A 23247-nucleotide genomic window follows, 5' to 3' on the forward strand; every position below is an offset into this window, starting at 1 on the left:
AAATATCAGCAAGTAAGAGAGCAGAGCTGAAGAGCTAGATGTTAATTAGGGATGCAGGCAGTTCTGTCAGTGTAAAGGAAACCAGACAGTGAGAGCCTTAATGGAAAAGGTTGCCCTAGGAACAAGGAAATGAGGCAATCTTGGGGTTAAGCCACATGACTGGGAATTGGAAGAACTGGCTGTGCTACAGATGCCAAATTGTGCTTTGATGCAGGAATTGTGTTTGTTGTTGGTCCTGGCATAGGGCATGCAAATGGAGGGAGGGTTCTTGGGCCCCTGCTGCATCTGCCGGTCACAAGTAGCCATAGGTAAGTCATTAAACCTCGATGCCTTAGTCCCCGCAGGTGTATTTAGAGTGCTAGCATGGTCCACAGGCATTGGATTGGGAAGCAGGAGGCCTGGGTTCTATTCCAGCCTCTGCTGCATGACCTCAAGCAAGACTCTTGACAGTTCTGTGCCTCAGTTTCCCCTTCGTCTGTCTTTCCTATTTAGATTGTAAGCACTTAACAGCAGGGAATGTCTCTCACTGTGTCCGTACAGCGCCAACCACAATGGGGACCCGATCCTCACTGGTGGGCTCGAGGTGTTGCTGTCAGACAAATAAATCATTATATTTTTATTTATTGCAATGCTGTGAGGCTTAATTCATTCATAAAATAAGACTGGATCCTAGAAATTATAGGGCATTTAGCCCCATTTCTGTGGCAGGAAACAATGCTCAATTGTCACTTTTAAAACAAACAGCAGAAGGAAGTTTGAGAGGAAAACTCTCCTTGGCAGAGTCACAGGGAATCTGTGGAACATTTTCCTCAGGTCCGTGGGGATTTCTGTGTCTCAATCTGTGGGATGGAAATGCTCTGAGGACCGTCTGTTGCCAGCTTCCTATGTATAATGTATAAATAGCCTCCTGGCCCACTATTTATTAGAGAGATCCGTCTGTGTAAAAATAAAATGGGAGCTGAGGAAACAACACAGATGGAAACCCAAGAATGATCATTTTCCTAATGCAAATAAGCAGACAGAGGAATTTGTCTAAGGAAACAAGTGAGTGGAGACAAAACCACAGAGAAGCAAATTAAGAAGCCACACTTGAGATTCAGGCACCCAGCCTATCTTCGGGACATTCCCATCCTTTAGAAACACTGAACATTTGTCTTCTGTTGGGCCTCACCTGGTACCGTTCACACCCAATTACAACAAACGGGACAGGGCATAATAAGCACAGACACAATCCTTATCTTCCTCTTTGGCATATGGCTGGAAAGTCTCCTCTTGACTCCACCAGGCTTGGGAGCAGGCCCTTAAACAGCCTTTCATCTGAGTGATGGAATGTACAGACATTAAGCAAGCCTGTAAAGAAGGTAAGTACAGGTAAGCTGATTCAGCAGTAAAAGACCCCTAGTTTGTGAATGTATTCATGAACAAACATGCAGGGTTTGGCTGAGGTTCACTCTTTTTCAGGGGAGAAAGGGAGTGTGGAGAGTGATCCCATTATTTGTTATTTAGGAGTATTTGAATGACCATTCTCTTACAAATTTCAGCCCATATTCATCTGAATATTCACACGCATTACTCTCCTGTTTAAAATGTTTAAGTCATCCAATCGTCTAAGTGAAAATAAAAGTACGTGACTCAAGTGGCTAATTGCACTACACAAAGAATGTACAAAGAAAGTAAACAGTTGCAAACGGCCCAGCCCCTGAATGTTATTTGTTGAGACTATTCAGCAAATGCCTATGTATAATGAATCCAATCAAAGAAAATCAGTATAAATTTGTGAACAATTCATTATGTTAAAAAGGGGCTGAATTCATAACAAATATTCTTTTAAACAAATAGTGCCATCTGATGGGATGGGACTGTCACTAGTTCTGTCTAATTTATTCAGAACCCTTTGCACCTTCATTCATGCTGGAGATATCAGAACATTGTTCAAACAGAGAAGGTATTGATTGATCTCTGCCTCAGGGAGATATACTAGAGGTAAAAAGGACCTAGTAGGTCTAAAAACAAGGAGATGGTTGGAGTAGGCAACACATTAAGCCTCCAGCTCTGCAGTTACGTACATGCTTAACTTTACAAACTAGAATAGCTCCACTGACAACTTTGGGGTTACCGTGCAAATATTTGCAGAACTGGGGCTTAAATGCCTACAATGTCCCATCAAGTTACTGTAAGATTATGTCTACATTGGAGCTGGAGGTGTAATTTTCAGCTTAGCTAGACATACCCAAGGACAATGAATTAATGTTTGGACTTTGAACTGCTGCTTCCCTAAATTAAACAATGAAACTCAGCTGAATGGCACAACTTTACTAATAAGGGTTCTCTTAAGTAAAAGGAGGAGAAGTTAAAATTATAAACATCAATAGAAGCATTTCCCACAGTGGTCATTACAGTAAGCAGCCGACAAACCCCTCCAGGACTGGCCAAAGCTGTTTGCACCAGCACACTTCATATGGTCGCTTGCGTTCCTTTTGCTTATTGAACCATGTAAAGGTATGAAGAAGAAGCTGGCCAACTTCCCACAGTAATCACCTGTGAAAGCATTTAGGAATTGCATTTATTAAGCATTAAAAAAGAAAAGGAGCCTAGAGGAAAAAAGATTTACAGCTCCTCAATATGAGACAGGGAGAGAGAATGAGCCAGAGAAATGTCACCTTGACATGAGTATATTCTGAGCACAGAACAGTCATCAAATTGCTCACTCACATCCTAGGTTTTCCTCTGCTCATATGGCGTGCACCTGCAGCTTGTTGGCAATGCATTTGGTTGCACATGGGAGATCCCCAGATTCAAAGCAAGCCTTGCAACTTTCAGTTCCTGTGTGTGAGAAGATTATTAATAAACCTCAGATTAAAATATCACCTCCCTGATATACTTCACATCCAAAAAAGAGACTGAATCACTACCTCAGATCCGACTCTCCCCTCACCCCAGAGCTTTTGGGGTTTTCACAGTACAAACCTACAGCCAGAAGTGAATGGTACAAATAGACCTTAGATTTGTAATGGGCAGAAGCAAAATTTCAGATCCCAAATATTAGGGAAGTTTGGAGCCATGTTCCTATCTGAACTACCATACAAGAGTTCGTTGATTTCTCCGCTAATGAGCCAAACTAAAGTTCCCAGAGCTGAACAATCCTGAAGTTTTGGAAAGTTTGGATCCAGAACCAAACTAGGTTGCTCTGACTCAAGTCACCTTTTAAATCTAGCTCTTAGGTCATTTCTCTAGGACCCAGCAAGCTTTCTTCACTTGTTTCTTTAGTACATGGTCCCTTCTGTCTGAGGCCTTTATCCTTTTCATCTCAGCTGTCCTTGGGTGTCGAACATCACAATACCATCTACTCTCCAGATGAGCATAGTACCTCAGTTCAAGAGCACCAAAAGTGCCAGCCCAAGACTCAGAGAACAGTATGTTCATCACCGACACACCGTGCTTTAGAGCCCAAGAGCAGCATCTAGTAGAGAGGAGAGCTACCAGGGGGCCTATGAACCTGGTTTATTTTACATAGCACCACAAATGTGCCACTGGGCTGCTGCAATTTTCTTCTGATAAGGAAAGTCAAGTGGTCACCTACAACATCACTAAGATTCCCAAAAGATAGGTGGGAATGTACAAAGTCTTATTAGCACTATAATTTTTTCATTCTCTGGACTTTTGAAAGGGTAGATTTAGTGACCATCATATCAGATTTTCCTATTTTTAAGAGAGATTTGTACATGAAGAAGGTGGAATATGGATGCTGTTTGATGAGTACATCTTCCATCATTTGACACTTCTGGGTACTACTAAGATCATCCTATCAGTGCTATCATAATAACGGCCATACTGGGTCAGACCAAAGGTCCATCTAGCCCAGTGTCTTGTCTCTGACAGTGGCCAATGCCAGGTGCCCAGAAAGAGTCAACAGAACAGGGCAATTCTGAGTGATCCACTTCTTGTCATCCAGTCCCAGCTTCTGGCATTCAGAGGTTTAGGGACACCTGGGGCACAGGGTTGCATCCCTGACCAACTTGGCTAGTAGCCATTGATGGACATATCCTCCATGAATTTATATAATTCTTTTTTTAACCTAGTTATAAGTTTGGCCTGCACATCCCCTGGCAACAAGTTCCACACATTGTCTGTGTATTGTGTGAGAAGTACTACCTCATGTCTGTTTTAAACCTACTGCCTATTAATTTCATGGGGGTGATCCCTGGTTCATGTGTTATGTGAAGAGGTAATTAACACTTCCTTATTCACTTTCTCCACACCATTCATGATTTTATAGGTCTCTGTTACAACCCCCCTTAGTTATCTCTTTTCTAAAATAAACAGATCCAGACTTTTTAATCTCACTTCGCCTGGAAGCTGTTCCATCCCCCTAATCATTTTTGCTGCCCTTCTCTGCATCTTTTCCATTTCTAATATATCTTTTTGAGATGAGGCAACCAGAATTGCACACAGTATTCAAAGCGAGGGCATATATGGATCAATATAGTGGCATTTTGATATTTTCTGTTTTATCCATCCCTTACCTAATTGTTCCTAACATTCTGTTCAGTGTGAATTATTTCAGCATATTTAGTGAAGCTTGTCAGGATTTTTTTGTCAGAATGTTTTAAATCAGAAAATGTTGATTTGTCAAAATGAAACTTTTCATGAGAAAGTCGGTTTTGATTAACTTCTTGACTTAAAAAAGTAATGAACTAAAAGTTTTAGAATTGTTGAAAAAACCCATTTTGACATTTTCCAAACAAAAAGTTCTATTGTTCCAGTTCAAAATGACCTTTTGTTTAGAAATACAATCTAATTATAGTGAAAAAAAATAACATTAGAATCAAAATGTGGTCAAACTGAAACAAAATATTTCAAAATTATTGAAATTAAATATTTCAATTGACCTGAACTGATTTCAGATTTCTGTTAGTTAAAATTTTGCAGATTTTGACGTTTCATCCTGATTTGGGCTGGGAATTTTTAAAAAATATTTTTTAAGCTTTACCAGGACGGGAAAACCGTTTCCTACCCAGTTCTAATACTTACCCACTTACAGCAGGGATGTTACCATTACTATCTAAAAGCACAGGCCTGGGGAATAAGCAGTGGCAGCTCAGTTGAAAAAAAGAATCTAGGTGAAATATAAAGCACAACTGTGCCATTTGGGAGCATGGCCATTATAGTTAGTGAGGCCTTGTGATGGGGTGACAGCTGCATCATTTCATGAAAATGCAAATGTCATGGCACAGTGACTCATGGGGCCTCATACTCATTCCTTGCAAGAAGGTCTATAACATTCTGAGACTAGCCAGCTACAACTTTTACTGGTGTCCATGTAATGTAGGAAAATACATCACACAGGAAAAAGCATGATCATCACAGACATGCATGGCCTACCGGTGCCTTTGATCTTCAACTTTTCTATCCATTTTGCTTTCTCTGTTTATTGGTCATAATGTGTTATGTCTGCTTACGTTATATCTTGTCCAAAGCTCTTTAACTGTCCAGCATATCATGGAAAGTTCCCAGGAAAGCTCCCTAGATGAAAAGTAACAACTCTGCAACATAACTCTCGCTGCCATGTGCAGTAATTTATCAATAGCACTTCTTCTGTGGAAGCCAATGGACAGATCAGTTACAAGTGCAGGGCTGTAATGTGACCTGCCAGATAGATGGAGTTCCCCGTGGAGAATTTGCTGACTGCACAACAGAGAATAAAAACTCCTATAATGTTACTGCAAAAAGGAAGAGCCCAACATTTAGATTCCAGTACAGCCTAAGTTTAACAGACTTTCCTCCCCACCAGTGTGCTTCATAATTAGAGTTCCTAGAAACAAATGAGAAGAAAAACCAAACAATCAAGTGCTTCCTTTTAGGAATTTCAATGACATTTTCAAAAAACTATAATCCAAGTATGCCTTCTCCATGCTTTGTCCGTCTGTCCAATCACTGGTGTTGACACCCTGATGAGAACGTTCTTTGTAACAAGAGAATCTAGCCAGGATAAAACCTTGTATGCAGAACATCTGTTCATAGATGTCTCTGAAATAATAGCCAGGCTCTGCCCGCCATTGTACTCTGTGTGAAACTAACACATGCAGTCCATTGAAAAATTGCACCTGTGCAACTAGGTAGCGCCTGTTTATATCGAGCGGCTTCCCTTCTCATATGGTGTGTTTACTCTAGGAAGAAATTATTTCTTCATAATTGTCATGGCCCACACTTCACCATGTTTAGGTAACGGCACTACATGGCTTCGCTATTTGAGAGCTCCTTCTTAAGAAGAGATATTGCCACAGCTCACAGAAAAGTCACATGTATGAAAAATAGGGCAGGGGAGATGGGAGCCCAAGATTTATTTAGCCCAAGATTTCTTCACATGTTTTTTCAAGATAGTTTTCATCATTTTTTAAAAACAATTTAAATGGAGAGATTTGGTATGAATTTACTAGTGAAAGGCACTGGATTCATAGCCATGAAGACTAGAGTCCCATCCTGCTATTACACAGGCATCAGCTGACCCTGCATTGGCCATTTTAAGATATCATAGGGTAGGTCACTCTTTTTGTTCATTTAATCATTGGCTTTTCTGATGAAACACCAAAAGGTCATTTTCAGTCATTACTGAGAATAATGCCCAGGAGCTCCAAGTGAGGGATCAGAGCCCCATTGTGTCAGGTGCTGCACACACAAAGTAAAAAGAGAGTCTCTGTCCCAAAGAGCTTAAAATCTTGGTTTATGACAAGATGCAACAGGTTGGTGAAGCAACCAAAAGGGAAGCAAAGGGGAAGGATAAAGTAGCAGTGGAATTAGTAAGGATTGCATGATAAGCTATGGTTACAGCTTGCCATCTGGACAACTTAAAAATAGGTCCTGGATTTAGTTCAACAACTCATTTCTAGAGTGGGTCAAAAAATGAAAATAAATGTTTGCCCAACATTTGCCCGGACAATTTTGATCACTTGGTTAAAAACAGAAAAAAAATTTAAATGATTTTTTTTTCCAAAAACAATGTTTGCAAAATATATTGTGGACATTTTGAAAAATTTTGACCAGCTCTACTTTTTGCAAAGGCCACTAAATAGAAATCCAATGGGACTCTGTTACTTTAATTTTAGAAATGGGTATTGGTGTGAATTTAGTGCTGGTATAAAGTAGGACCTTGACAGTCACATAGACTCATTGACTTTAATGTCAGAAGGGACCATCATGACCATCTAATCTGACCTCCTGCACATTGTAGGCCATAGAACTTCACCCACCCACTCCTAGGCAACACATAAGAGGGACATGCAGGGTCAAGTGCCCCCCCTCCACAGATTTCTACTTGGCCTACTGGGACGGGAGGGAGAAGGGCTTAGTCCTTCTCCCATTGGGCCTGACCCCTGGCACACTCAGCCCATGTCCCAGGCAGCAGAGCCAGGGCAGGGAGCAAAAGGAGCAGTACAAGCCACTTCTCATGCCAGCTGCTCAGGGTCGCTCCTCTGGGCAGTGTGGTGGCTGCTTAAGGGCGAGCCTGGGTGGGGTGACAGCGGCAGGCCGCCCCCCCACCGGGGCCCAGCTGCCAGGGACAGGGGCCTAGTGAGCCAGAGTCCCCTTTCCCCCTTGGCACATTTCTGGCTCATTTAGCCCCAATCCATGGAAGCTGGGCTGGGTGGGGAGCGGCCCCCCGCCGCCACTCCACCGCCCCAGCCACAGTCTGTCAGGCAGCTGCAGTGCTGCACAGAGTCAGCAACCCAGAGCGGATAGTATTGTGCTCTAGGGGATTGGTATGAGAATTAAGTGCTAGAAGGGCTTTTGTGATGAATGTAGGGTTGCCAGTCATCTGGTTTTCATTAAAAGTCTGGTCAGCCTCACAGCGGGTGCCCGGATTTAAGGCAGGCTCCCTGCCTCTCCTAGCTCCATGTGGCTGCCAGGTCCTTGTGGCCCCTAGGCACATGGGCAGCCAGGGAGGCTCTGCACGCAGCCCTTGCGCCTGAAGGTGCTGCCCCCACAGCTTCCACTGGTCACGGTTCCCAGCCAATGGGAGCTACAGGGGTGGTGCCTACAGGTGCAAAGGCAGGGCATGGAGCTTCCTTGGCCAACCATGCGCCTAGGGGCTGCAGGGCCCTGGCAGCCACTTCATGGGAGCCATGGTAAGCGCCACTGGGACCCCTCACCTCTCATCCCCTCCTGCACCCCAACCCCCTGCCCTCAATCAGAGTCCCCTCCTGCACTCAAACTCCCTCCTGGAGCCCGCACACACCCCCAACACCCTGCCCCAGCCCTGAGCGTCCTCCTGCAGCCCAAACTCCTCATCCCCAGGTCCACTCTAGAATCCACACCCCCAGCCAGAGCCCACATCCCCTGCCCAGTGAAAGTGAGAGAGGGTAGGGGAGAGGGAGTAATGGAGGGAGGGAGGATGGAGCAAACAGGGGCAGAGCCTTGGAGAAGGGGTGGGGCAGGGCCTCAGGGAAGGGGTGGAGAAGGGGTGATCAATTTTGTGCCATTAGAAAGTTGGCAACCCTAGATGAATGGCTCTGATAGGACATACAGAGTTAGCATGTTCTTTGCCACATAAAATTGTTATGATGCTATGTTAGAGAGAAACAGCACTATTTTTCTGTTCAGAAGGATTCTCTGGGTGGCAGCTGGAGAAAAGGTAAGTTCTAACATCTATCTATGGCCTACATCACCATAATGTCTGAGTGCCTCACAACCTTTTAATTGATTTATCCTCACAACGTTCCTGTGAGGTAGAGACGCATTTAGCCTGAGGAACAGACAGGCTAAGTGACTTGCCCAGGGTCAAACAGGCCTTTGTGGCAGAGCAGGGAATTCAATCTAGCTCTCCCACAATCTAGCCTAGCTTGTAACCATTGGCCCATCCTTCACCTCTTACCTGAATCTCCTACTAAGTATGGATTGGGATAATGACTAGAGAAGCAACACAGTTGGATAAGGCACTAGACTGGGACTCAGGAGATCAGGATTCTGTTCACAGCTATGCACTGGATTGTCTCTTACTATGTGTTTGTACAGATCACAGCAAAATGGGGGCCATAACATGCTGCAGCGATATAAGTACTTATATTATGGTTGATTTATACTATTGTTCTATAAGTATATCAAGGTGTTTCCCTTCCGTAATAAGCCTCCTATTGAGAGAGCAGAACATATGCACAGCCAGGTGCATGGTAAGGAGTATTTAGAAATATGATTTGTTAGCCAGAGTGCAGAGCTTTATAAAGGGGAAATGTGATTTTTAAAGAGGAAATGACTATTGGGGAGCACTCCTAAGAAATACATGGCAAAGAGAACTGGTGGCAATTTGCCGAGCATGAAAACTTCTGACAAAAAATTTCAACAAAAAATATTCACCATTTTCCCAGTTGCCCCATGGAAGCCAATTCACCCTCCACTTTGCCCCCAAAATAAAAGGCCCTAGATTTATCATCACTGGCAACTGTTGATCCAAACTAGATCATGGTATATGCATCAGAGGTCTAATCAGGTGCCCGATGAATCCACTTACGGCTGGCAAGTCCCATTCGAGAGCGACACAGCTTGTTTCAAGTTTCACAGATCCATGCATTGGCTGAGTTAAGAGTCCAAGATTACAACATTCTGCTTTCTTCTTGTTTGCTTTGCTTCCATCCTCTGGATCAAAGCAGCTTCATGTTGAGCTGCACCCAGTGCCAGATATTCTCCTCCAACTTGGACAGGATTCTGGATGCTCCTCCTAGCTTTCTACATTGATGTTGAACGACTTCATAACATTTTTGCACACTGCCATAAAGGGTGACCCTGCTTTCTAGAGCCTTCTCGCATCTCACTCTCCAAAATATTCTTGGGGATATGGTCTCCTCCCATTCTCTTGGCATGACCAAACCATCACAACCACCTCCTGATAGTGGTTTCTACATGTGTCCATTCCGCGTGCTCCAGCACCTCTGTGTTTGGTATTTTGTCTTCCCACTTTATAATAATAATCTTCAAAATTAGCACAGTCCTGCCACTAAACTCGATGGCCTGAATTTCATTTTCACCCAAACTCCTTACCATTAATGAGACTCAGGCCTGAAGCCTCTGAGGAAGTATTTCATGTACACTGTATAACAGGAGCATTTCTCTCAACTGTGTGGATCAGAAAGCCCCTCATGCCTAGACCAGGAAGACACTATACTGTGGAAGTTCTTATTGCCAATAACTTCCAGGCAGGATTTGCCACATTTCCAAAGATTTATGATAAATACCATCTGGACAGTGCTGGGATCCAGAAGCAAAGTAGTCTGCTAAACTAGGCACGTTTCTAAAACTCTTTAACCTCTGGACAGGGAAGAAAGAAGCCAACAAAACATGATGGTATTACACATACTGAGGAAGGTAAGAGGAATGTAAGGGACAGGGCAAGAGCAAAAGCAGCAATGGCCAACTGTCTGGAGTATCGCCAGGACCAGTGATAATTGCTGTAAGAGCATTTGTGATGAATGGCTCAGCCAGGACATGAGGAGCTGGCACTTCCTTTCTATTATTAGGCCAAGAAATTTGAAGAGGAAGGATGGTCCAGCGGTTCTGACACTCACTGGTGACTTGGGAAATTGAGGGTCAGTCCCCTGCTCTAGCCCAGACTACTTATGTGACCACAGACACTTAGGGCATGTACTGGTTGCTGCACCATAAGTGTGAATGCAGACATCAATGCACACTTGTGGAAATTTGAATCAACTGCAGCAGGGTCCACATGGACAGTTGGTGCACGGCATGCTGGATCGCGGAAGATTTGCACCCCAGCTCCGTACACAGCATGTGTTCAAGTGGACATACCCTCAGTCTCTCTCTTTGCTTCAGTTCCCCATCTGTAAAATGGAACAATAGCCCTTCCCCTAACTCACAGAGAGGTTGTGAGAATAAAGACCACAAGGTGCCCAGATACCATGGTCATGAGAGTCATGTAAGTACCTGAGATAGGAGTTTTATAATTTCACTTTAAGGACAAGTAGCATTTTCCCCCTGGCCAGGAAGACTCCCTAGATGGGAGGTAGAGAAAAGGGAAGTTCTAACATATCCTATCCACTGTGGATTGGGTAGTGATCTGAGAGGCAGCACAGCTCAGAGGCCAGGCACGGGACTGAGGACTCAGGAGATTTGGGCTGTATTCCCAGACGCTGCCACTGACCTGCTTCGTGACTCTGTCTCTCTTTCCACCCTTTCAAAGTCTCTTCCTTTTAGCCTGTTAGCTCCTTGAGGTAAAGACGGTCTCTTACCATCCGCCTGTACAGCGCCCAGCACACAGGGGTCGCGCTCTCGCTTGTGACTTCCAGGTGCTGCTGTCATATAAATAATCAGCTGCTGATCTGTTCTGATGTGGCAGCACACAGTCTGTGCTCACATTTCCAGAACAAATGAGGGGGCACTAGTTTCCCTTCAACAGTCAGACTTTGTGGGATTTTTATCTCTTCTGGGTAATTTTTCTCACCCCTTTCACTTCATCGCTGATCTCTCCATCCCTTGAGTCAGGTTTCTGGTTGAATCACGGAGCTCTGCAAAACAAATCAGGAATATGCAGATTAAGAGCAAGTGATACAGACGACATATGTCACCACTGACCCTCTCCTGTGGGAGGCACATGGCACACGTTGGAGAAGTAAGTAGCAGAGGGGTTGTTTTTGGTGAGAGCAATAGCAGCTTTTTGGCTTCTTGTATAGGGTCACCAGACTTTTGGGTTTTCCCGGACATGACCTCTTTTTGGTCCATCCACCTCCATCTAGGTGGATTTTTCAAATAAGAGGAAATGTTCGGGATTTTTCCTTGTGGAGCTGATGGTGCAGCTCAGAAAGAACTGTCTCCATGTCACAAATGGTCCTTCCTCTGCATCCGCAGCTGCTACATTCCACCCACCCCCTTCCCACCAGGTAAGCGGAGTCACCAAGCACCTCTCAGCTGGACCACCTCCCCCCCTGCAGGGCCTCAGAACCTAGATGGGAGGGGTGACAGGGCCAGGCCCCAGCTCCCCGCACTAGGGAGGGGGAAAGGCCAGCAGGGAGGTGCTGACTGATGGGCTGGCGCTGCTTCCTGGGCCTACACCAGCTACCCTGCTGCCATGACAGGGAACACAAGACTGCCCCCCACCTCGAGACTGAAGATGACGGTATCCGCTCAAGTACCCCCAAGTAACCCCTTTTCAGTCCCCCCCAATTCACTCCCATCCCAATACACACATACCCCTCCAGCACCCCCAACTACTCCCACCGAGAACACACACACCCCTCCAGCACCCCCAAATACTACCACCCAGTACACAAACACCCCTTGAGCATCCCCCCAACGCCCCCACCCAGTACACAAACACCCCTCCAGCACTCCCCCAAACACCCCCACCCAGCCCACACAGTTCCAGCACCCTTCAAATATCCCCACCCAGCGCACACACCCCTCCATCACCCCCCAAATACACCATCCCATCCCAGGACACACACACCCCTCCAGCACCTTCCCAACTATCCCTTCCCAGTACACACACTCCTCCAACATCCCCCAAATGCCCCCTTCCATCCAATACACGCACACCGCTCCACCACCACCCCAAACACCCACTTCCATCCCAGTACACACACCCCTCCAGCATCCCCCCAAATAGCAACTCTCATCCCAGTGTACACACACACACACCTACCTCTCCAGCACACCCTAACTGTATCCCCTTCCAGCTCACCCTTCCCTTCGCAGTGTCCTCTCTCTGGGAATTTGAAATATGGTAATCCTTGCCTTGTATAAATCCAAAAAATGCCCCACAATGAAACAAGTGAGCAATGCACAAGTCTCTGAGGCACCCCACATGCAAACAACACAAGGCATTGGGCCTGATTCCCATGTAAACTAAGACTGCCTCCCCCCACCGCCCCTTATGTCACTCTGGCAGCGTAAACAGGCCTTGAAGTGGGTACAGATTATGCCAAAGCAGCGTAAAGGGGCCTTAGTGTAAATGAGAACCAGGCCCACTGGTTTCTAGGTTATAATTAGAGAAAATATTCACATATGGTGAATTCTGCCTGACTTTGACAGGGGTGCATGGTCAGGGGGATGGGAGGGGGAAGGTTGGGGAAACAGTAAAGAGCATCATTCCCCATCGTGCAGCCCACATAATAACCTGGGAGAATTCGAGTGCCTGTGCTCAGGGGAATGGAGGGACTGACATGCTTATTAAAAAATCAGTACTATCCAATATCAAGAAAGCCCATGTTAAATGGACTGAGAACCGGCTAACTCACTAATCTCAAAAAGTCATTGCCAAGAGGGAATGGTGACATTTCTAGAGGGATTTGACATGACTCGGTACTAGGCCAATGCTACTCAACATTTTAATCAATGATCTTAAAGTGAATATAAAATCACTGCTGATAATATCTTGTGGATGATACAAAGACTGGCAGAGTAGTAAATAAAGATGAGGCAAAGGCCATGATATGGATCAAACTGGATTTCTAGGTAAACTGGGCCCATTCAAATAAAATATATTTTAACCCTGTCAAATGCAAAGTTATGCCTTTAGGAACAAAGAACGCAGGCCCAACCGAGAAAATGGGGAACTATATCCTGGAAAGTAGTGACCTGGACAAGGATTTAGGGGTCAGAGTGGACAAGCAATTCAACATGCATGCCTAGTGCGATGCTGTGGCAAAAAGGGTTAATGAAATCTTTGGATGTATAAAGGGGGAGGTAGTGGATAGGCGCAGGGAGGGGATTTTTACCTCTGTATAGGGCCCCACTGAGACTTGTACTGAAATACTCTGTCCCGTTCAGGTGGCCACATATGAAAAAGGATGTTGATAAACTGCAGAGAGTTCAGAGAAGAGCCAAGAGAATGATTAAAGGACAGTACAATATGCCTTTTTAGTGATAAGCTGAATAGACAAAGCTCTTTGAGTCTGTCAGAAAGAAGATGGAGAGGTAACATGATGGTTGTGTACAAGGGGAGAAAAGTACCAGATACCAAATGGTGCTTTAATTGGGGGGGAGAAAGGCATAACAAGAACTAATATCTGGAAGCTGAAGCCAAATTCAAATGCCAAAGAAGGAACACATTTTCAACAGGGAGGGTGATGAAACTTTGGAACAAACTACCAAGAGTAGTGATGGGTTTTCTATCAATGATGCCCTCAAGTCAAGACTGTGCCCTTCTGGAAGTTTGGATTTAGCCAAACACAAGTTATTGGGCTCACTACAAGGGTAGCTGGGTGAAATTTAATGGCTTGTTATATACAAGAGGTCAGACTAGCTACTCTAATCATTCCTATTGGCTTAAGTTCTATTAATTTATTTACTCTCCCAGGGGTGCGCTGTGTCCCAAAGGGAAAGAGATTAGGCAGAGTCCTGGCTTCAGTCCCTCCTCACGCTGGTAATCACCCACCAACAAGAGTTAAGATACAGTTAATGTTCCAATGATTTATCAATTAAATAATCATGATAAAAAATAAAACATCATGGTTAGAAAATTGCTTGATAAGGTAGATGGGCACAGTTACGGCCCTGCTAACAACATTCACTCTGAACCCATGTGGTGGGGTTAGTACCTCGACAGCCCCTTTAGTCAAGGGGGTGGAAGGTAACACAGCCTCTCTACACCAAAGTCCGTGTTCTAAACCCCTCTGTAGTTAGCACAGTGTGGCCCAAGGGCCAGATTCATCTACTTCCCCTTCTCTAGTGGGATAATGCAGCCTAGCAGCCAGAGCTTATACAATGCTCCCTTAGGGCAGTGCAGCCCAATGACCAGAGTCCATCTAATTCCCCGCCTCTGGTGGGGTAATGCAGCCTAGTGGCCTGAGTCCATACCATTGCCCTAGGGGTCAGGGCTATGTTGCCTAGTGGCCAGAGTCAAAGAAGTAGGCTGCCACCTAGGAGTGGGTGGCAGCAGAGGTGGTAGGGGAACCCAGCCCCTCCCTCTCCACTGGGTCCCAGCCCAGGGTCCTCTCAGTGGTGAGCGTGGTCACCACCCAGTCAGGGGGGATCCTTTCACAACACGCTGACCTGCATGTGCGAGGTACCATTCACTCCAGCTCCCTGGGCCACTTCCTACCATGTGTCCTGAAGCCAGGGTCCATTCGTCATCAGGGTTTTCACGCTCCTTGGCACAGGTGACTTGTTGGGACTCTGACTCCTGTTGACTAGCTGTGGGCCACCGGTCTCTGGTCTACGCCTCAGACTCTCTAGTTTCTGAAGTCAGGAGCTGAAGCGGCTCCTGGCCTGGAGCCTCCACTGAGTGTCCTTCTTCCCCAGCAATCCACCCTGACTGAGCACCTCTGCAGGCTTTTAAACCTGACTTCCAGTTGAAGCATGCCTAGCAGAGCCTCAGGGGAGGGGCTTCTTCTGCCAGGAGGGAAGGATTAAACCCTGCCATACCAGTGCAGGGCCAATCCACCCCCTTCACACCTCATCTATCCACCACTAGCCCCTTTACAACAAACCAGTGGACTGCAAAAAAATATTAATTGGCAGTAGGAAGGAAGAGAGACAAAGTGGATGAGGTAATATTTTTATTGGACCAACTAGTAGTGAAAGAGACAAGCTTCTGAGCTGCACAGAGCTCTTCTTCAGGAAGGGAAGCACTCAGACTGACCACATAGCAACACAAAACCATCTCCCACCTTTTGCACATAGTTCCACTATCCAATCCAAGGGCCTGCACAAACTCTTTGTGAAACAATATGCCTCCTTTGGGTCTCTTTGTGCATTAAACCTCACAGCCTTCACGCCAGCCTTTCCATAACCAACACAACATACATCTGCCACCTTGCAAACTGCAGCAGGGCAATAGCGCCCCACAGTAATTCTTGTATTCACTGCATGATAGGCTTTATACAAAACAATACAAGGGGCTTATGATTCAGGGTGTCCAGATGTCCTGATTTTATAGGGACAGTCCCGATTTTTGGGTCTTTTTCTTATATAGGCTCCTATTACCCCCCACCCCCATCCCGATTTTTCACATTTGCTGTCTGGTCACCTTATTATGATTACACTCATACAGCTCAAAGAACTAACACCCTCTGGGGATAACTATATCTATAGTAATGACCTGTGAAGAAATATCAGATACTTGTGTCTATAAGCAAATCATAGCTGTGCTTCAGAAGGGCATGGGGTCACGGTAATAGAAGCTTAAATATTTCAATACTTTCAAATGGTTAGGTTTTAAAACATTAACCTTAGCTTAAAATGTCTTGGGGTTCAAACGTTTGTTAAGGTTAGCTTTGCGTGGGTTTTTTGAAGAGGGTAATTAATTAACATCACTAAGCCTTAATCAGACATGGAACTATTATTATAGCCATTTCACAGCCCAGGGACAGGGAGGTTAAGCCATGACAAGAACCCACAATTCTGACTCCTAGTCACCTGCTCTAACCACTCTGATCTATAGAGGTAGAATGCTAATAAAAGAGTGCCCTATTCCAATTGTATTCTTCAGTCTGTGGTACATGGCCGGTTATACTAAATTATCTTAACAGTCCTGTCTGGCCTTAGAATCCATGAAACCTATTTTTGAACCGTAAGGCAGTTTTCAACAACATGCACTGACTTGGATTAACAATTCTGCAAGATTAAAAACAACACAAGCCTAACCAAGGGGCAGTATGTGCAAGAGACCCAGAGACGCAGAGCTGACAATGGCAAGGTTTGCTCTTCACGAAGGCTGGATGGTGCCTTGGCTCTGTAGTTCAGATAGACTCCTCCCACTGCCCCCTGCTTGGAACAGTCCATTGTGTCCAGAATAATTTGAGCTGGGATTTCCATTTAAAACCAGTGAGAGTTAGGCACCCATCTCCTTTTAAGCTCAGCTGCTACCTCTCATTTATATCTCAGATATTATCTAAGAGCCATTATCAAGAAGCCAGCTTTTGAAAACACAAAAACCAATGTAGGATAAGTGCCATAAAACAGCTCTGCTTTTTCTGGTATTGATTTTGCTTATTTTGAAGTTAAGCGTATCCATAAATACGTTCTATGCTCCCTTGAGGTAAGTCTCATAAGAGATATTAAAAAAAACACAACACAAGAATTCTTTGGCAGCAATTACCATCTCAGATAACCTGCCTGGGATTGGGAAAGCGTGCCAACAATCTGTGCAGAAATAGCTTTCATTTGGGCTGTTTATTTTCATATGCTTTGTCTGCCACTTTACTGCTGTGGTGGGGGTACTTAACTGTCAGCTTCCATTAAACACTTTGTCAGCTATTCCCACTTCAGGCAGAAACCAAAATTATTGTTCATCTCCCAATATTCATTCAAGTCGACCCACTGGCAGGAAGCAAGAGGGACAGCAAAGGAAAACATCCTTGGGCCAAATAATGAGCTTTGATTGGACTCCTTAGTTCCCACACTCATCCAGTCCCCGTTTCCCCTCCTCCCCACACACACCTGACATTAATTTCAAATGCACAGCAGCTTCAAGGCAGTCGCACTATTGTATAACAGAGTGTGCCTAAGTGAGCTACTTTGAGGCAGCTCGAAGTCTTCAAATGGCCTGGAAGAAAACAGTGTAAAGTATAGTGGTTTCACATTAGTTTCAAGCAATGAAGCTGCTTAATCATGAATGTGATCTGTCCCTTCCTGAACTAGGGCAATAATAATCAAAATATATTAAAGCTGCTAAATCATGGGCTTGGAATTAGTGAATTTTTTCAGATGAATAGTTTATTCAACAAAAAAAAATGCAGTTTTAGTTGACCTGAAACTATTCATAAATTTGACATGAATAATTTTAACCATTGACAAAATGGCTGAGGAAAGAGTGGGAGGGGCCAAGGGTGTCACTGCTAATAAACAATTGGAGATACACCTATCTCCTAGAACTGGAAGGGACCTTGAAAGGTCATTGAGTCCAGCCCCCTGGCTTCACTAGCAGGACCAAGTACTGATTTTTGCCACAGATCCCTAGGTTGCCCCCTCAAGGATTGAACTCACAACCCTGGGTTTAGCAGGCCAATGCTCAAACCACAGAGCTATCCCTCCCCCTTACTGCTACTGACCCCCCAACCTTTAGGCTGCTGCTTATGGCACTCATCTGGGATATGGGAGACACTCCCCCGCCTCCAGGTTCAAATCCAAGCTCTGGAAGAGATCCAGAAGGGACATTTTCGATTCACCAAAAGTTCCAACACATTTCAGATTTGGTGCAACTGACGCAGATTTTTTTTCCTATCTACCACCAAACCAAAACATCAGTCATTCACTCAGCTGTACTTGGAACTTATATTTTAGAAAATTCCCCCCCTCCTTTTAAAGAGTTATAGTAGGATTTCTTTTTTATAAACAGATGTGGGACTGTAAAGTCTTAGCCCCTAGATTGTAACGCTCTTGCCCGAAATGCAATGAAAGCCCTTAGGGACAAAAACAAACAATTCTATACAGCAGGATCTCTTATCCTCTATCATCGCTCTTCTTCCTAAAGACAAATCTTTCAGTCTCACTATATTTGCTCCCACTCATACTCGTACTCCTAGAGCTTTGAATTAAAGTTTTGAAGCCTTCCAAGTAGCTTGTAAGCCAGAGCCCAGTTTTGATTCAAGTTTGCCCTCCCATTCAGATTTTGGGAAGTGGAATGATTAATTGATTTCCATCATCGTTCTCCCCATAAGTCACAGGCTGAGCTGCTATTTCAAGTTTCCATGGACAAAGATTTCATTATACAAAGCCATAATTTTTAACCAGAGCTGTGCAATGATTTCAGTCTTCAACCTGAATTAGGCCCATATGTTTTAGTCAAATGTGGTGAGTGCAAGTTGGGGGGAAAGTTGTGGTGGGGGAACAGGTCTATCTCAGTGGCTGAATAAACTTCCACCCACATCAGAGCACAAAGGGGCTCTGACTTGGTCATCTGAACCCTTATCTAAACAAAATAAATCAAAAATACAATTTTCCACTTGACGCTGAAGGATTTGCTATCTCAGCCGAAAAGCAATTTTAAACACTCCCAAGGTGAGTGAGGCTGAACTCCTGCAAGAGGATTTGACTTCTGAGATGGTATCGCTGGGTCCCCAACCTCTCATGCCAAGTTGTCATGATGATTGCTGCTACAGTAGCACCTGCTAAAGGACCCAACCGAGATCGGAGGCTCTTTGTGCTCGGTGCTATACAAACACATAGGAAGAGACAGGTGCTTCTCCAAAGAGTTCACCATCTAAACAGAAAAAGCAGACAAATGAAGTACTACATTTTAGAGATGGGGCGCTCAGGTAGAGAGAGACTAAGTATTGACCAAGCTTATACACAGTCTGTGGTAGAACAGAGAATTGGAGCCATGTTTCCTGAAACTCACTACAGATCCTTAAGCACAAGATCAACTTTAGTCTGAAGACCATCCTCATCATTCTTTGTTCACACAATGAACACAAATTCCCATTGCTGCAGCTCAGAGTGTAAAATCTCCTCACGGCTCCCTCTTCCTCCCACAATATTTACACTTAAAGCATGGTGAAACTGTTAGTCTGTGCTCAAATTAGTATCTGATAGGACCAGATCCCCATTACCTCATGATGGAATTCCACTAGTCGGTACGAAAATGGAGCAATTGTTTAAATAGAGATATGAAGCTATTGTGCATTTGGGAGAGGAAGGGGAAGGCTATTAATACAGCTGAGCGACTAACTGATATTTGAGTTTGGTGGCCAAACCAAAAAATCCAGGGAGAAAAAAAAGGTTTATTTTGAACTGCAACTGATTTTTCCCCTCCAAACCAAAAAAAAAAAAATCATTGAGGTAAAATGAAACATTTCAAATATCATTTCAAAAATACAAGCCTTAACTGATGACCCAGACCAGAAGCGTGTGTGTGCGTGTGAAGGGGCAACTGGCTCCTGAAACGTGGCTCTGTCCCCGCACTGCCCTTCCCTAAGGCTCTAACCCCGCACTAGCTTTTCATCCTGATGCCTGGCCCAGCTTCTAGCTAACTTCACTTCAGTTATTGATACTGACATCAACTCCAGTGGCCCTGCGCCTTTCCCGGGCAAAGTCTGGTGAGACAGATGCCAGAGGGGACACGAGTTCTCAGTAGCTGGAGAATTTGGGGGAATCTCAGAAATTCAGAAATCTGGATGATGGGGAGATGACACCCTTCATAGATAGTTTCTGAAAATAAATTTCGGGCCTGTGCTTTCCTGGCTACAGAGCTCTTCATGGGTCTTAAAGTAAAGAAATTCAAGGGTGAAAGTCTTCTTCCTGCCTTGGAAGTTAGAGCTAGGCTCTAGATGCTAAGTTCATCTCCAGATTCGCACTTCAGGGATGTTCTGCTCTGGGGACTTGGTTCATTCCACTACAGAGATGGACCTGAGTTGCAGGGTTCAGATGTGGAGCTGCACTTCTTGAAAGTTCCTGGACATCTGGGCCTGGGGATTCTGATCAGACTCTACGGGAGACATTATTTTCTCCATATTCATTTCAGACCTTGCTTAATTCAGATGTGAACACTGAAGGAAATCCCCACACAGCCCTATAGGTCAGCAGCACCACCTGCTCAGATTTTGCAGCAAGGCCTGCTTCTACTTGTCTGTAAGTCCAAAGAGATGGACTCAGACAGCCCTTTCAGTTCAGGGGGATGACCTTGCAGGACTAATCTCAGCAGAGCCATATTTGCAGCTCTGGCACTGGTGCATAGAAGCATAATGTTGCCTATGCCCTTCACTGAGGGACTCTCTTCCACAAGCTCATTCCCACTTTAGCTGGAGAAGCTGGATTTGGCATTATTACCAATGAAATTACCAAAATGCAAAACATGGGAAAACATTCTGTAAATCACTTATTGGCAGGTCTCTCACCTCTTGACAAGTGCATGACTGGATACGTTCAAGCCATTTGGAATTTACAAATTAGAACCTGAAGATCTTCCCGAAGAAAGATATTTTCTGCTGGCACTAAAATAACTTTATCTGAGCTTAACATCGGTGTTAATGTTTCAGTCTTTATACTGCATGTTTGCAGTCTGCAAATCCAAATTTCATTTCACCTTCTAGCTGTACAGCAGTTCTATTGTTTTTAACAAAAGTCATTTTTCTTGTAAATGTCCCGCTTTGGCTTTTCAAAAAGAAAAATGCAAGGAGTGAGGGGATTGGCAACGGGAATGCAGAGCCTTTACCCTCTAACTGAAAGAGTTTGTACATTTAATGGAAGTGCATAGACCTAAACTGAGTAAACACATTAATATTACTATAGTCCCTTGCCCTTCATTCCCTCGTCAGTCCCCATTGTTCAGCTGGTTGGGAGAAAGGATGTTCTATTGAGAGGAAGGATGGTTTTGTGGTTAAGGCACTGAACTGGGATCCGGAGATCTGGGTTTAATTCCTGTGTGAGAGTCATTCAATCTCTCTCTGTGCCTCAGTTCCCCATCTGTGAATTGAAGATAATCACACTTTCCTTCTCCAATTCTTTCTCTCTCACGTCTAGTGACAATATAAACTCCTTAGGGTAAGAATTACCTTTCTCTCTCACGTCTAGTGACAATATAAACTCTTTGGAGGTAAGAACATATCGTCTGTATTTACATATTCTGTAAATTGGGGAGCAGCTTCTTTTGTTTCTGATGCTTTTCCTCACAATCATTGCATAATAAATATTAGACAATTTAATTACTAAATAATCATTTTAAAAAGGTCCCATCTAGGAGCGAAGCGAGTGTATTTGAATATCCAGGCCACCACAAAGGAAGAGAAAGGCATGACTGTCTGTTGAAAGTGGATAGAAAAGGCACATTTACTGTTTCAGAGTTTGCCCCTAACTGATTGGTGACAGCAGTGAAGGAAGAAGATTTAGATTTAGGCCCTGGCATTAAAGCAGAAATGAGTAACGGCAACAGCCTATCTACGTAGCATCTTTCATCCTGAAGGATTCCAAAGTGTTTTACAAACTTAGGCCTCAATCCTGCAATTAATTCTACATGTGAAGACTTCAACATATGGCTCCCCCTCGGTGCAGCAGCTCACCCACCCAGAACAAGTTGCATGATCAGGAACTTAAACTAATCCATAACTACAGCGACACATCAGTTCACCTACATGGGGTGCGGGTGGGCAGATCATGGCAGCTGTTGAAGAGCAGAGAGCGACAATGGTTTAAGGCAAGGAGTAAATGGGACACCAGGAAAAATTTTCTAATGGGCCTCTCAACTGCATGCCTGCTAGCACTGGCAATGCACACTTGTTAAGCATGGACACCTACACACCAAGCAGACACGCGAAAACTCCACTATGATCATTGCATGTAAATTCTGTCACAGGAACATGCATGTATTGGAATCTGTCTCCTAATCTACAGGTGAGTGTGCTGGAAGTGTTTGGCAGAAAGTAGCTCTTTGTATCCAACTGAAAATGCAATTGGGGACTTATGCTGGGAAATGTAATCACCCACATTTCAACTTGGTTGGGACACTGACCTGTCTGCTTTCATTTATTCTCCTTACTTTTGATCTGATAATTTCCAAGTTTGATGGAAGGCAGCATAGTACAGACTTGGGGCAAGGTCCTATTTTGTTATGTCTGCTGCTCTTTCTCCTAATTCATAGACTCACAGAAGATTAGGCTTGGAAGGGACCTCAGGAGGTCATCTAGTCCAAACCCCCTGCTCAAAGCAGGACCAATCCCCAGACAGATTTTCACCCCAGATCCCTAAATGGGCCAGCCCCCTCAAGGATTGAACTCACAACCCTGAGATTAGCAGGCCAATGCTCAAACCTCTGAGCTATCCTTTCCCCTCAATTAATTGGGTCTTAAAACTTAGCCATGAGCACAGTTTTCCCTAGGGCAGAATTAGTCCACATGGTAATTTGAGAGAATTGGATTGGACTGCAGAAATTACAGTGCCTGGAACCACCTACATAGTCATGGTACAATACATACTGTAACCCTCCGATCTAAATGCACCTAGTTGCTACTAACTCTCAATACCTGAGTGAGTTAGTTTATTTTCTTAAAGCCTAGGAAGATGGTTTAAAATTAAGGACACACATTAGTCAAACATCTACATAGAGCTAGATGTTTTCTTGCCATTGCTGTAAGCCAGTGGTCCCCAAACTGTGGAGTGCGCCCCCCCCAGGGGACACAGAGGAACATTCCAGCAGGACACATGAGTGCCCCCAGCTCCTCTCCAACTCTGCCCCTAGCCCCAGTCACAGCTCAGGCCCCAGCCATAGCCCCACTTCCAGGCCTGGCTCCACTCCCAGCAGCGACCCCAGCTGCAGCCCCAGCTCCAACTCCTGGTCTTGTCCTCGCTTCCCAGCCCTGGCTGTGGCTTCACTCC

General features: G+C 44.7%; 1 protein-coding gene across 1 annotated transcript in view; it reads right to left on the reverse strand.

Moving 5' to 3' along the window:
• Positions 1-11408: 11408 nt before the first annotated feature.
• Positions 11409-23247, reverse strand: part of SUPT3H (SPT3 homolog, SAGA and STAGA complex component) — a 520171-nt gene continuing 508332 nt past the window's right edge. The window contains exon 12 of the mRNA XM_030555257.1: positions 11409-11507. Coding sequence (XP_030411117.1) covers positions 11481-11507 — 27 coding nt within the window. The 3' untranslated portion in view covers positions 11409-11480. The remainder of the gene's footprint in view (positions 11508-23247) is intronic.

Source organism: Gopherus evgoodei, chromosome 3 (assembly GCF_007399415.2).
Source record: "Gopherus evgoodei ecotype Sinaloan lineage chromosome 3, rGopEvg1_v1.p, whole genome shotgun sequence".
Taxonomy (NCBI): domain Eukaryota; kingdom Metazoa; phylum Chordata; order Testudines; family Testudinidae; genus Gopherus; species Gopherus evgoodei.